Raw genomic sequence first — 13,703 nt, 5'->3', positions numbered from 1 at the left:
TAGCGCCCCGTACACCTCTCGCCGCTCCGGCGGCGCGGCCCGGGCTGCCCCGCCTCGGGGACGAGACCCAGCCTCAAGAGCCAGGCTGCCCTGGGCGGGGGAGCTTTATTTCAAAGGGAGGCGGCAGCCAGGGGGCCGACCGGGAATTAAAACTTCGGGGGGTTCAGGGTGGAGAGGGACCTAGTGACCCTCTGTGTTTTCAGACCTCTCTGTCTCTCAGCGGAGAAGAATTTCCATAAGGTTTGTTGTTGGTCTTGCATTGCTCTGTTATCTTTAAACTACTGTCCTAGAGGTATTTAAAATATTTGAAACAATATTTATGAATGAAGTAATGTCTCTTCAAGCGCTGGGCTTTATTAAAAGGAAAATAAACTGTCCGCGCTGATTTTAAACAGGAACCTGCGTATGAAGCTTACCCGTAAAAATACACTTTTTTCCAAAAGAAAATAGTGCAGGGTTATTTTCTGCTTCATTAGGCATGCAAATGGGTGTAGTGAGAACGTGCAGTTCAAACAGATCGTTGCAGCAGTAAATCAGATCTAGAAATACTGTATTACTGGGTTTCTTATCATTTGGTTTCACTTGATGCACTTTGTTCCTGGTGATTTCTTCCCTTAGTTGAGAGAGAATAAACCCGGCACCTTTGATGTGCCTGAGGGAAACCTGCATCTTTCTGAAGAGCAAACATGGAGAAAAATGAATGAGTTCTTGCTTGCGTTGGTACCGGGCCATCTCCTTTTAAACCATATGCTGTGTATTTTTGTAAAGTCTGTGCCAGGTTCAATCACCTTCATTCAGTGTTGCAGGATCCTTCTAGAGTTTAACTCACTGCTTTTTGTATAGTGCTGTATTAATGAGCAAGAATGCACGAGGAACGTATTTTACAGACATAGCTTTCAATTTTCATGTGATTAGGGAGCAAATGGTTTCCCATTACGCTGAAAATGGGAATATTTCTCTCTTGCACAATACTTTACCACAGAGGCTAATTACTAATTACCAGATTGGTTGGCATCGGTTTAATATTTTTGGAGAGCAGTGCTTCATCATTATTGCTTATCACTGCAATTAAAGAAGCTTTCACAACAGGAAGGGGTATGCAATACATATTTCCCCACTGAAGACTGTTTTGGACCAGACAAGTGCACTACCGCTAAAATCTTTTTCCCAGTGAACTCGGTGGAAGGCTTGGCTGCTGTTGCAGAAGGGCTGGATCTGAGCGCTAGCATTTTAAAGCACTGCGTGCTGCTTCTGCGTTTGAGTCAGTATTCTATAGCTACCAGAATACATTATTTTTTCAAATACCCCAGTGTAACAAGCACATGCTTCGTTTTTAAATACCGCTTACAAGGAGAGCAAAAGTTCACATGGCTCCATTGCAAGAGAATCAAGCAGAGAAGTGGGACAAGGGCGGGAGCTGAATAAATTAGTAGATGTAGCAGAGGAGAGAAATTTATTTCAGAAAATAATTATTTAACTCGTGGCAAATATTAACCAGAGTATGCATGACCAAAAATTGAAGAGGTCAGCCACAAGTTTACCATTTCATTTTGCTGTTTTCATGCAATTTGTCAGTTTAGAAACCATTAGAGAAACAAGACACATAAATATTTTACTATTTCAACATGAAACAGTGATGCCTTAAGACATGAACTCAAACAATATTAAAAAATAAAAACAAAGTATTCAGCCTTTCACCCTGTTCTTGCTCGTGTGCTCCTTTTCTGAGCTGCACAGGCAGGATTGGATCTTCATAGAGAGTAACCGGTCTTTACTACCCGCATTTACATTTTCTGGGCACAGTCCTGCAGTGTTTACTGTCGTCAGTAATTCTTACTAAGGGTTTATCAGAGTGACTAATCGATCATTGAAATTCCCATGTTTTCTTCAGTAAACAGGATTGTGCCTGTTTACTATATTTAGTATTGGCTTGGATTAGCAAATCGAATGTTTTCTAGTTGTCACTGGTAAGATGGTATTTCTGAAATGTATTTCCTTAGGGCTGTAATTGCATTTAGGGAAGGGCTAGTTCAGTGAGGGCTTGTACAGTAGATATATTTTCTATTTTGTAGCATATACTGATTTAAACTGAGGCTCAGAATAAAAACACTCCAGTGATTATTTTCTCCCTCATTTTAGTGCATGGTATTGCCAGTCCTCCTGCGTGTGAGTAGCCCTGTTTAAACTCAGTGGGTGGACTCGAGAATTAAGAATGATCTTGTAAGGGAAGAGTTTGCAGGATCAGGCATGCACGCAGAAAATGTCTGATATTCCTGAGTAACAAGGCAGAATCTGTGGAAAATGAAGGAAGAACAGTCATTTTCTCTCCTGCAATGCAAAGCATATATTTTTAAATGGAAAAGTAAGTTTTGTAAGTCAGAGTGGGCAGGTTTTTCTTCTATTCTGACAGATTTGGTCTCTATATTGTAGCGCAGAGATGACTGATAACCCCCTTCATAAAATTAGAAACCACACCCCCAGACCATCTGGCATATTACTTAAAGAAAAACACTACCCAACATGGAGCTTATCATTGTATTCAAAAAAGAAAATCAAGGCCGATTTGTCAGAGCCCAGTGCTGCGTGTCCGATTCAAAGAGGTATCCCTGTAAAGGCAACATGGAAAATCTCTGTTTATATCAGAAAACAGGGTCTTAAATTAATTTGCTATGATTGGGATCCATAGTCAGCAACGGAATTTCATTGGCGTGACGGAGAGCAGAGTCTGACCCTATTTAAAACAGAAAGCGTGCATGATCCCAGGAAGTAGGCAGCTGTAGCGTGCAGAGTACAGTTTTACTACTAACAGACTAAATCACCGAAACGGGGGCATTTCCTATATTCTGCCTGTGAAGTTCTCTTTGGCTTAGCAGCGTGGTTTTTCTCCTCGCGCTTCACCTCTCCCATCTGTCCTGTGGGAGGTAGAGTTCATTTCATCACCTATTATGTTTGCCTCCCGCTGGGAACAGATTTTCCCCCAGTCATCTCCCTGCGTGGGGAAACGGCAGGGCTGAGCGTGCTTCTTTGCATGGTTTAAGGGCATCAACCACAGGGTCACCTTAGGCCATGTGAATTTAACGGCCTGTGATTAAGAACTAGCAGAGCAGCTTTTGTTAAGTGGAGAAACGTTCTAAATTAACAGTATACTTTCATGGAAAAGTGTTAGGATTGCTGCAGAGCTCAATCGATTGGAAAATCTTCTGTTGACTTTGTGGCTTTTGGTGTGGCGCTCAAATTAAGGATGTTACAGTGCAATGTGTTAGCTTTCCTTGCACCTCTTAAACATTATGAGAGGCGGGCATCTGCCGTGTGTCCTGTGTTTTCCCTGAGACAGGTGATAGAGGCAATCCTCCTCCTCCCTTACAGTTGGTTGATCGCACCTAGGTAAAGGGGAAAAAACCTAAACAAAACAGGATCTTGCAGGCTGCTACTTACATTTCCTTTAATAGATCAAAGTTGAAAACTTAATGACATCTATCTCTGCAGTTGGATGTCAGAAGGGCATACTTTGCATCAGCCAGAAAGAAGATCAAACAAACAGGTTGACGTTGCCTTGGGCTTTCTGGCTCTAGGACCGATTTGTAAGACAGACCATTTCAGTTTATTGTACCTTACATTGGATTCCTGAAAAAAGAGATAATGAGAATTTTCCTAAGCTGCTGCTGTTGGTACTAGAAGTCTTGGACCTATACTTTTTGGATGCACATCTAAGTGACATCTAGAAGGGTTTGTGTTAAGACTGCGTATATTGGAGATTGTACCTCACATAAATTGTTTGGGAAGGAGATGGCAATGTGAAAGTATAAATTGCTAAATATAAAATAACAGTAGTCTTAGGATACTTTCCACATGCTTATTTAGGGAGAAGAGTAATCACATATTGGCAGAATGTCGCAGGAGCTCTGTGATTTATACTCTATGACCCAGTGGAAAAATGCCAGTTCGACAAAAAAGAACAATTTCAGCTACACTAATGGATTGACCAAGGCTAATTGCGAGAGTTTTTCTACCCATCATTGATATGTTGTCAGTACATAAAAGATTACAGAGAAATTCCTTGATCGGCTGCCACGAAAACATTTTTTTATTATTAAAACGTTAAAAGAGAGCTGCATTAATCTGGCTCCATGCAGCATCCTCCATCTTCACTTAGTGACAAGCAGTGTTCAATTTCTAAACTAAGAACCACCCGTTTCTAAGCTTTCTGCTCTAAGCCTCATTTTGTGAGGCGCTAAGCACCCATAAACTCCCATTTCCTTTGCTAAGAGCTGAAACACCTTATCCTGCAACTTCATGCTCCTAAGTCCGTACATTGGGGGGGGGAAATTGATGCAAATCCTGATGTGATTCGTTTGGGAATCCTTTTGCCGGATGGTAAATTAGGTGTCAGGCTTCTTTAAAGTCAAACTAGAGAGTGCTATTTGTAATTACCGTAGCATCGTTGTTTCCATGAAATAAAAGAAAGTCTTCTGGCCACACATCCAGAGTCAAGTGTGGGTTTCAAAGCTGACTTTCTGATTTTTCAGTCCTGCTCAGGCAGGACTCCTGTTGACTTCCGGATTGCTTGAAGTGCGGTGATTTTCCCATTGACTTCACTGGGCAGTGGAATTCCTTCCAAATGCCTGTGGGGATCAGGGGGACACCAAGTGCCTTTAGCATTATAGTGTCTTCTGGCACCAGCCATGCACTCCATAATTCTGTTTATTAAAAAAAAAAGCACATTGATGCTGTGTCAATAGAAATAATATAATTTGTGTTGCATAATGCATTGAGGTTTGACTGGAACTTGTTTTGCAGTCTGCTGTGCTAGCTGTGTAGATCTCTTTTTTTAACCCCCCCCAGCAAGGCATGAACTTCTGAAATGATATACATGCCTAAGATATGTAGCGAGACAGTGAGATACAGTATGAGCCAGAGGCCTTCTTCACCTTAGAAATCATCTTATAAGCAACACATGCTCCTCGACATGTCATTTTGCTTTATAAACATGATGATAGAATATGGCTAATTGCAGCTGAGTTGAGCAGTTATATATAAGCACATGGCTTAACATATTGGTTAGCTGATCATACTATTCCTTTAGTCTTACCAGTTGCTTTAAACAAGACAGCAAGAAATCAGTCATGTTAGAAGGGAGCTATGCCAGCGTGTTGAATGTGGGATTAGGACCTGTGGCTCAGGCCTGCCGTACAGCTGGCATCATCGATGGTTTCTTTTTTCAGCAAGATGTCTGTGCCCACCAAGCAGTTCGGATTAAAGGCATTAGTTTTGTGTTTAATCTTTTTTAAACACTGTTTGCATGCAGACAGAGATGCTTCTTGCTCTGAGCCTAGCTTGGATCTTACACTGAGCAGAATTCATGCTGCTTGCTTTTGAGTATCACTTCGTTGCCTCAAATTGAGGGAGAGGTTGCGACAACTGGAAGCTGCCAAAAAAGAGGTCAGCATGAAGGTGTTGGGTGGCTGAGCGTTAGGAAGCAGAAGAGGGCTGGAGGAACATCAGAACGGGTCCTCATTTTGCATAACACCATTTGGGATCAGGTGGATGGCCTGGTGCCATTGGATTGGGATGCAGGAGACCTGGCTCTGCTCCCCAGCTCAGTCGCAAACTTCCTTGGGGTCTCAGGCAAGCCATTTTATTTATCCCACTGATGAATTTCCTGGAGTATGGGGTACAATAAAAGCAGAAATAAAATCTATTAGTCATTGCTGTGTTACATTACAGGACTGGGACTGCAAATAAGGCCCACTATCAGCTAATCAGGTTCCGAAATTTCCCATCGAAATCAATGGGAAACAAGCACTCTACATAGGAAGTAGGAGCCAACTTATTTCGGTAAATTGAGAGTCTGGATTTCACACTGACTTACTTCAGACAAGGATCTGTGCAGCTGATTAGGAAGATAGACAGGACCAGTGGGTGATCCTGGCACTGCCGCTCGGACCTCCCATTTCATCTTCTCTTAACTACCTATGATAGTATTTTCCAAGGAATGAAGATAGACCTGGGGACGCAGAGCTCTTTCTAAGGTGCTGAAGGTACCACTGTCTTCACGTCTTACCAGGCTCTGCGGTTGGTTTCACCAGCTGCAGGCTCTTTAGGGCAGGATTTCTTGGAGGGAGGAGAAAAGGAGTTGGTTGGTTTGTAGAGCAGACCCTTATGTGCATTACTAATAAAACTGAGAATAAAACAAATTCCAGAGTCACAGTCAACTGTGGATGCAAAATGAACTGGAAGCAGGGAGCGTAACAGTGCAGAAGACAGAGGAGTGTAGGACGTTGGTAGCATGTAGAGAAGGTAATTGAGTACTGTGTAATAACCATTTACATTTTTTAGTGTACATCATAGTTTTCTTTGGCGCCAGCAGTGAAACCTTGAAACTCTCCAGCGATGTTACAGAGGGCACTCCAAGCAGCAGAGTGCTAAAAATCTTAGTTTTGGTGTACTGGAATCTGTATGCAGTTCTCAGTTTGCTTACATCTTCCTGATCCCCTGTTTGCAGATTGTGCTTGTCGTTTTCAGAACCCCACTGCATGGGACATGACCTGGACTGCTTCACTTAACAAAACCAAATAGTTGGAGCAGTTATTTTGTTGTTTTTTATGATAAATGAAATGCCAAGTTTTCCATCTTTGCTTTTTCTCATGGCCCTTTAACCCATGTGGTAGGCTTATTTAGGGAACAAGACAAGCCTGGATGGAGTCCCAGAGTTTGCAGTAGCTTCAGATGCCCCTCCAAAGGTTAGGATACTTCACAGGGGATTTGTTCTGCAACAGAGAGGCTAAAAGGAAATCCATGCTAGTTACTTTTTGCTTTTGATTCTGTCCTAGTACTGCCCTGAAAACCAAGCAAGAGAAAATTTACAGAGGCAGCATTGTTGTTGTTGGGTGTGTAATACCATATTTTCTACTGTAGCTTCATGCCAGAACTTCAAAAAACTTCTTGCAAGAAACATTTCACGTGAAATATTATTGTTCTTATTTCTACACCTTTCCAGTAAGAAAAGCTTTATTATGCCTTTCACATAAAAATGCAACTGTTTTACTTTAGATATGGTTTTGTGTCACAGAGTGTGCACTGCTTCTGGGGGCTTTCAGTAAAACGGATATTAGAATTAAATTGCGCATGCTTATACATGACATCTAACATCTATGTCTTCCCTGCCTTACGCCCTTGCAATTGCATTGGCAGGAGTTACATTAGACTAATTGCAGCAGGATTTGGCCTTGTGCACACGTACAGCACAGATTTATATGTATGGAACAGCACTGTAGCGACAACGATGGAATAACGTAGCTGAGGTTTAATATTTTGTTTCCTGTTTTAGGATATGATGATGTTTCAGAAACAAACTTGAGATCTTATAGTGTTCATTCTGCTAAACATGTGCAAGAGAATCGTCCTGTGCCCATTCGCAGAAAAAGAAGCATTGGTAAGAAACAAGCTATTTGTACTTGGGGAGTAAAAACAGAGGGGGTGCTTTTGGTCAGCCAAGCAGGACATTTCGCTGGAAAAATGTGACACGCACAAAGGAGAAAGGCCATTTCTAGTTTCTGCCTTTCTTTTTGCACAAAACGAGCCGTTGCCTGAGAAGCTGTCTTCTGGAGGATGTCCATAGGAGACAGACAAGCGCAAATTCTTTACATTCACTTTCTTGTTGCAGCATGTTAGAAAGCTAGACCTTGGTTAGAAAATGCTGTGATATTCAATGTATAATTCATAGTGTGGGGAACAACTACAGCAGTGTGCTTTAAAAAACATCAACAGTTGGTAGAGTTTTCAGTACAGAAGCTCCACAAAAGGAAACAGCTTGACTCTTTATTCAAAAGAAAAAAACAGTTTATCCAAAAAATTAAAAGCCATTGACTGAAACGCTGGGGCATTGATTTCCGTCATTGCGTAGGGCACCAGGCATGTTTGCAGGGGATTTTTTTCTTATTAAACAATAATGATGGCGATCCAACAAAGCCCAAATACAAATTTCAAGAGATGTTAAAGAATTTTAGAATAGGATTTGTATGCAATGCTTGTTCATCTGATTAGATCTGAGTGTTTCACTATTCCATTTGACTGTGGAAAAGATCCATGATCTTATCTATTATAGGTAATTCAGAGTCAATATATTTGTACTTTAAGCTACGGTGCTACCCAGTAGATAGCACAGCATGCTGTCAGCATGGATTTGCAGTGTGAATTGGCAAGCGCGCTCGTCACATTGAATGCCTCTAGAGAACAGTGGTTCTGAAACAGTCTGCTACGCTTGGCACCTTACTCTGCAAGGTGTTGAATGCCTCCCCATGCAAGTCAGTGGGAACTGGGTACGCTCAATAACTTGTAGGAGTTGCCAGCTATCTTACAGTACTGGATCCGTTAATTTTCTTGAGTTCATGGCATTGGGGACTGAGAAGAAGAATTTTCACTCTATTTAGCTGGCTGAAATGCACCTCTTTCAAAACTAAGCCTAGATTTTCATGTTATGGGCACAGGCCAGGCCTGAACTTCTTGTACTTCGGAAGTAACTGAAGAAGTGCAGGCAGTATTCCAGTTCCCTGACACATCTAACCCAAAGCTATCACTGCTTCCACTGTAAGGCAAAAAAATCTAAGCTGCCTTCTGAGAACTTACTATCAAACAAGTTGTCCCTGCAATTGCTATTATTTTCTGGACCATTTTGAATTGTCACCTTGACTTCTTAGGGAGTCCCTAGGTTGAGAACGATACATGGTTTGGATTTTTCATGGCAGCATCATGCCGCAGCATGGAGCTACTCTTTCTGATCTTCATGTGGCTGAAAAGGTTGTCTGCAAGCTCATCTTACCTGAGCCCAGCAGGATATTGGTTTAGCTGAAAATTACACTGCAGGTTCTTCGGTCATGCTACTCTTGTGGTTTTGCCTTATTCAAAAAATAACTCATTAAATAAAACCCAGCATGTACAAAGCTTTGATAACTTCATTCAAAAAATGGCAGTTGCCCTTTGGGATGGCAGGTGGACCAGGCTCCCTGATGAGGGGTTGTTAAGGTTTTGGAGGTGGAAACCCGAGACTCAGAAGTTTCAAGCTGGCATAGGTTGTTTGCCAGCTCAGCAAATTTGGGTGTGATACAGATATCCTCAGTGCAACTTCTGTGGTGGTATTTGCCAGGTATTATATGTTTGTGTGATAGTATGTGTGTGCAACGGTGGCCCAAATATTGTAAAATAACAGCAGATCATCTAATCTGGAGAAGCCCCTGGCTTGCTGTCACTTCTAAAGAGCCAGAATTGTCTTAGATAATGGTATGTGCTCTGAGCTATGTTGGGAGCCAGGCCATTGTAAACCCTCGCTTTAGGGCTGGGCTTTTGGGAGTGAGTCAAGCTTCTCTCTAGGCTAGCACACACAGCTTAGTGGTAGGCAAACAGTACTCAGCACCGGCTTGTCAGTAAGCAATGGGAACCGAGAACATCAGCTCAACCCGCCAGCTAAGGGTGCCGCTCAAATCGATGGTGTAAAGTATCTGGGTGCTCTGAGGTGAGAGCAGCTGCTCACCTGGCAGTGTGAATTTCTTGTGTTCGCAGAGGAAGCCATCCCGGCTGTCTGCAAAACACGGACGGTTATATACGAGATACCTCGGAGTCAGATTGATCCGACCTCTGCCAACTTCCTGATATGGCCACCCTGCGTGGAGGTGAAACGTTGCACTGGCTGTTGCAACACCAGCAGTGTGAAATGCCAGCCATCGCGGATACATCACAGAAGTGTCAAGGTGAGCAAATCGTGGCTGCAGAGCCCGAAGAGGGTCCTCCTAAGTCTAAAAAGTCCAGGTATTCTTGTGGCTGTTCTGTATGACCTGGATCTTTATTATCCATCCTCATAGCCGGAGGATCAGATACAATGCTCCTCTCCATTTTGAGTGAGCAGATGGCCTTTTCAAGTTACATGATCATTGGAAAATCTTGGGTTTGGATTTGATTTTCACAGGATTCCCTTTAGGTTTTTCTTCTTTTGTAATGAAAACAAAGTTGATTGTGTCTTTCCCATGATCTCGCACAGTACAAATCTTAAAGCTAAGAAGATAAAATGACTCAAGGGGCATTGGACTTAAAAAAATAAATAAATCACAGTATGGAATGCTGTTTTCTTAATTAAATATTATGCAGCCTAAATTGGGCTTTTATATTTGTCAACATAACACTTTTGATCTGAAAAAATGTGTTTCAAATTATCTTACCCCAGGGATAGAAGACTCAACGGCTTCATGCTGTATTTACTCATTAGACAAAATCCCTGTTGCAATTTTCCAGTAAATATTACGTGAAATATTTCTTATGTTCATTTGGCTTCACCGTGTTCTAATTTTTATCAGTATTTAAACAAGTAATGTTGATTTACATCTGCATGTAGCAGATTAGACTTACACTTAGCATTTATATTGTTAAGACTCCGAGTTCTTGTTGCCCTGAGTATTTTAAGAGCAGAATTTAAAAAAAACCCAACACATTCTTGAACATAAAATTGCCCAGCACAACATACTGATCACTGTACTTGCAGTGGATTTCTTATTGAGAAAGGTAATGTTAACCCGCGTAGCGCTGTACGTCCTAAACACAAAATACAGCATTTAAGCCAGTTAATTGTTTTTCCTACACACAGGCATGCATTTGAGCAGGATTTCTTTTTCTTTTCCATTTCTGAACATCTGAAAAATGTTTTCACACCAAATAAGCTGGAGAAACATCTGAAAAGATTTCCTCAGTCTTTCAAAAAATAATTACACTTTACACTTGCTTGCTGCCCTTCTTTTGGGGGATACACTTTGCAGAAACAATTAAAAATGAGGAAAAAATTGGGATCAATAATCATTTGAGGGCTGAGAACAAACTGGGGAAGTTGAAGCACTACAATTCTAAGCCATTCAGAGTAGGACCTAAACAGTAAAGTGCCTCAGGGTTATAATATCTAGTGCTGTTGCCTTTGGGTTTGATACAGCTTCCAGTTAATTTTGTGTAGCAGCTAATACATACAAAGCAGCTGGAGATGCCCAGCAAAGAGTTGAGCTGTATGTTGTGAGCTTGCTGTTGGTACTTGTGTATGACATTGCAAGCCTGTGCTTGTTTCCTACCCCTGCAGTGATGGGTCAGATCAGAGAGAGAGAGAGAGAGAGAGAGAGGTTTGGCTGTCGAAGTCCCCTGCTGCTGGGGACACCGAGCGTTCCCTAGAAGTTGCAAACTCCACTAATGGCAGCAGCTTTGCAGAATGTCATTGCTGGGGCTGCTTCCCCAGCGCACCACCACGTTAAAGAAACCTTAGTTGCTCATTCAGTCTGCTGGTATGGTTTTAGTGCTTTTAGATTTGCATTCATTTTAGTAGGGCGCAAGCTAAAAGTAGGCTCAGCTGAGCAGCTGGTTTTTGTGGCTGTGTAAATATATTGCCACCAGCAATATCAATATACGTCAGCCAGCTTTGGAGGACTTTTTTTTTTTCCAAGCTCCAAGGCTGCTCCAAACAGTTACTAAGTAGAGGGGAAAAAAAAGGACAAGAGGTCAAGCAGGAACAGGATGTTCATTGTAAAGGTTGTAGGCTGACCCCACTGTCACACCAGAAATCTCCGAACAGAATCCATATTTATGCCCTCCAGAGTCAGATCCTCTTGTAGCTTTGATATAATTGATGGTTTTATGAGCCTTTTGCCAATCCTATGTTCAGAGCTGAATGTCTGCTCATGCCATTAAGTAGCTGGCCCAGAGCGAGGGTCGCTGGAAAGGTAGGGGGAGCGGTTTTGGAGAGCCTTCTCAGCTGTTCCTGCAGTGCGGTTGGAAAGCCGTCTTGTGTTTTCCCCTGATGTCAGGCTGCATAAAAGCCCTCTTTTGATTAAGCACTGAAAAGGCTTTCCCCACTTCCTCTTCATTGACAAGGTAGTGAGATCATAGCTGGCCCATTCACACTAGAAAAATGTTCACCCAGAAAGGTCAGCAAGTGGGTTTGCATCATCCAACAGGCGAGAGCAAAGGGTGTTTTCTTTGTCTTACTGAGGGCCACTGTAGTCAAGGTTAAAAGACAGCCATGGCAGTGTGGGAGGGGCAGCGGAGGTGCTTGTATTGGGGCATTCCTTTCTTGGGAACATGATTGAAAGGCTGTAGGGTTCGGGGTTGTCCTTACTTTGCCTTCACTGCACCTTGGTCAGTGAAGTACCGTTAATGGGCTTGTGGAATTGGAGCTGTAAGGAAGCTCCAAGCCAGAGGTGTTGGTGGCACAGCTTCCCCAAAACGGGTCCTCTAAGGTTTCCCTTTCATGGGGTGGGTTAGTAAAAGGTAGGCTTGCCCTGCACCGTAACAGAGTGAGCCCATGAGAGCACAGCCTCCTGGTTCTAAAGACATCTCTGTTCAGCAAGCTGTACCTGTACAGCACTGCAAAAATCGGACTGAAATAAAGCGGCTGGTTGGGAGTTGCTTTTTGATAGGAAGGAAAGAATTGCATTTCTCTCCTGATAGAGTAATGGTGACAAGGATTGGTGAGTTAGGGGTGTCGGTGTCTATTACAGATATATTTCCTCCTGTCTGCAAAAGCATTTCAGTAACAGCTGCAGATTCTGTTGCTTCTGCACAGCGAGATCAAGTATTTACCAAGTACCAGACCGTAATTTATTTGGGGGGTTTCTGAACTTTGTCTTCCCAAGAGGTTTCTCGTAATGTTGAGCATGATGTTCTTCGTCTATTTGGTCACGGCAGCAAAAAGGAGTTAATAATATAGGGCAAATCCTGCCTATACTGCTAATTTTGAATAGCCAAGCTGAGTATTACGGTTGTTTGCAGCAATGCTCATTTCCAAACTAAGAAACAAAAGCTAAATCAGTCCATCTACCTCAGCTTTGCCTTCTGCTTGGCCTGGAGCCACAGCCATACCAGCTTTAGCCATTTCTTAATACTCAACGTTGAGCTGATCGGGGGAAATTTAACCTAGTATATTCTTAGAGTAAATTACAGGGAAAGACACAGAGAAAAGGAGCTAGAAAGGAAGGAATGCAGGAGCAGCTCCTCAGCTGTCATCTGGGAGTTGTTCAGAGGTTTTGAAGGGAGATGGAAAAAAATGCAGAAATTCATGATGAGTTCTTCAGCAGAGCTACCCAGTCTCTGAAGAGGTTAAAAAGGCCTTGCAGAACAAATTGCGTGTGTGGGTACAGTGGCTGTATGTAATGTTTGCAGGTTTAAGAACATTTTTCTTCAGTGGCTGTTTCTGTCATTAGGATAAACAGCACTTTGATTTTAGCTGTGGCTTAACTGGAGATTACTGCCAGCACTTGGTGGGACCTGCAGGCAGGACCAGCTGACAGGTATCAAAGGTCAGTTTAAGAATGGGAGAAACAAGGGAAACCCCAATACAGGTAAAGACAAGATGGAAAACCAGAAAGAGGTGCCCTCAAGAGCGTGAGAGGAACCCTGCCATCGCAAGTTGCCTGACAGAGGGCAAGGCGTGGCTGCTCCCGCTTGCAGAGAGAGGCTGTAGAGACACCCCATCTGCCATCCCCCCCCAGGGGAGGGATTGCGGGTTTGTTGCAGCACCCTCCAGTTCTGCCCCCGGACCCTTCCTCCAGCCGTGCCCTCGCCGAGCCACCGCCAAACCGCCCTCAGAGGCGGCTCTGCCTACTGCCCCCCGATCCCGACGCCTTCCCAGCGTGCCCCGCGGCCGCCTCAGCTTCCCGCGTCGCGGGGACTGCATCCAGCGTGCC

General features: G+C 43.1%; 1 protein-coding gene across 1 annotated transcript in view; it reads left to right on the top strand.

Moving 5' to 3' along the window:
• PDGFA (platelet-derived growth factor alpha polypeptide) overlaps window positions 1-13,703 on the top strand; it is a 40,445-nt gene that overhangs the window by 1,615 nt on the left and 25,127 nt on the right. Inside the window, exons 2-3 of the mRNA XM_009320059.1 lie at window positions 7,297-7,432; window positions 9,556-9,743. Coding sequence (XP_009318334.1) covers window positions 7,297-7,432; window positions 9,556-9,743 — 324 coding nt within the window. The remainder of the gene's footprint in view (window positions 1-7,296; window positions 7,433-9,555; window positions 9,744-13,703) is intronic.

The sequence above is a fragment of the Pygoscelis adeliae genome, unplaced genomic scaffold, assembly GCF_000699105.1.
Source record: "Pygoscelis adeliae isolate BGI_AS28 unplaced genomic scaffold, ASM69910v1 Scaffold242, whole genome shotgun sequence".
NCBI lineage: Eukaryota > Metazoa > Chordata > Aves > Sphenisciformes > Spheniscidae > Pygoscelis > Pygoscelis adeliae.
This window is presented reverse-complemented; position numbering and strand designations above follow the sequence as displayed.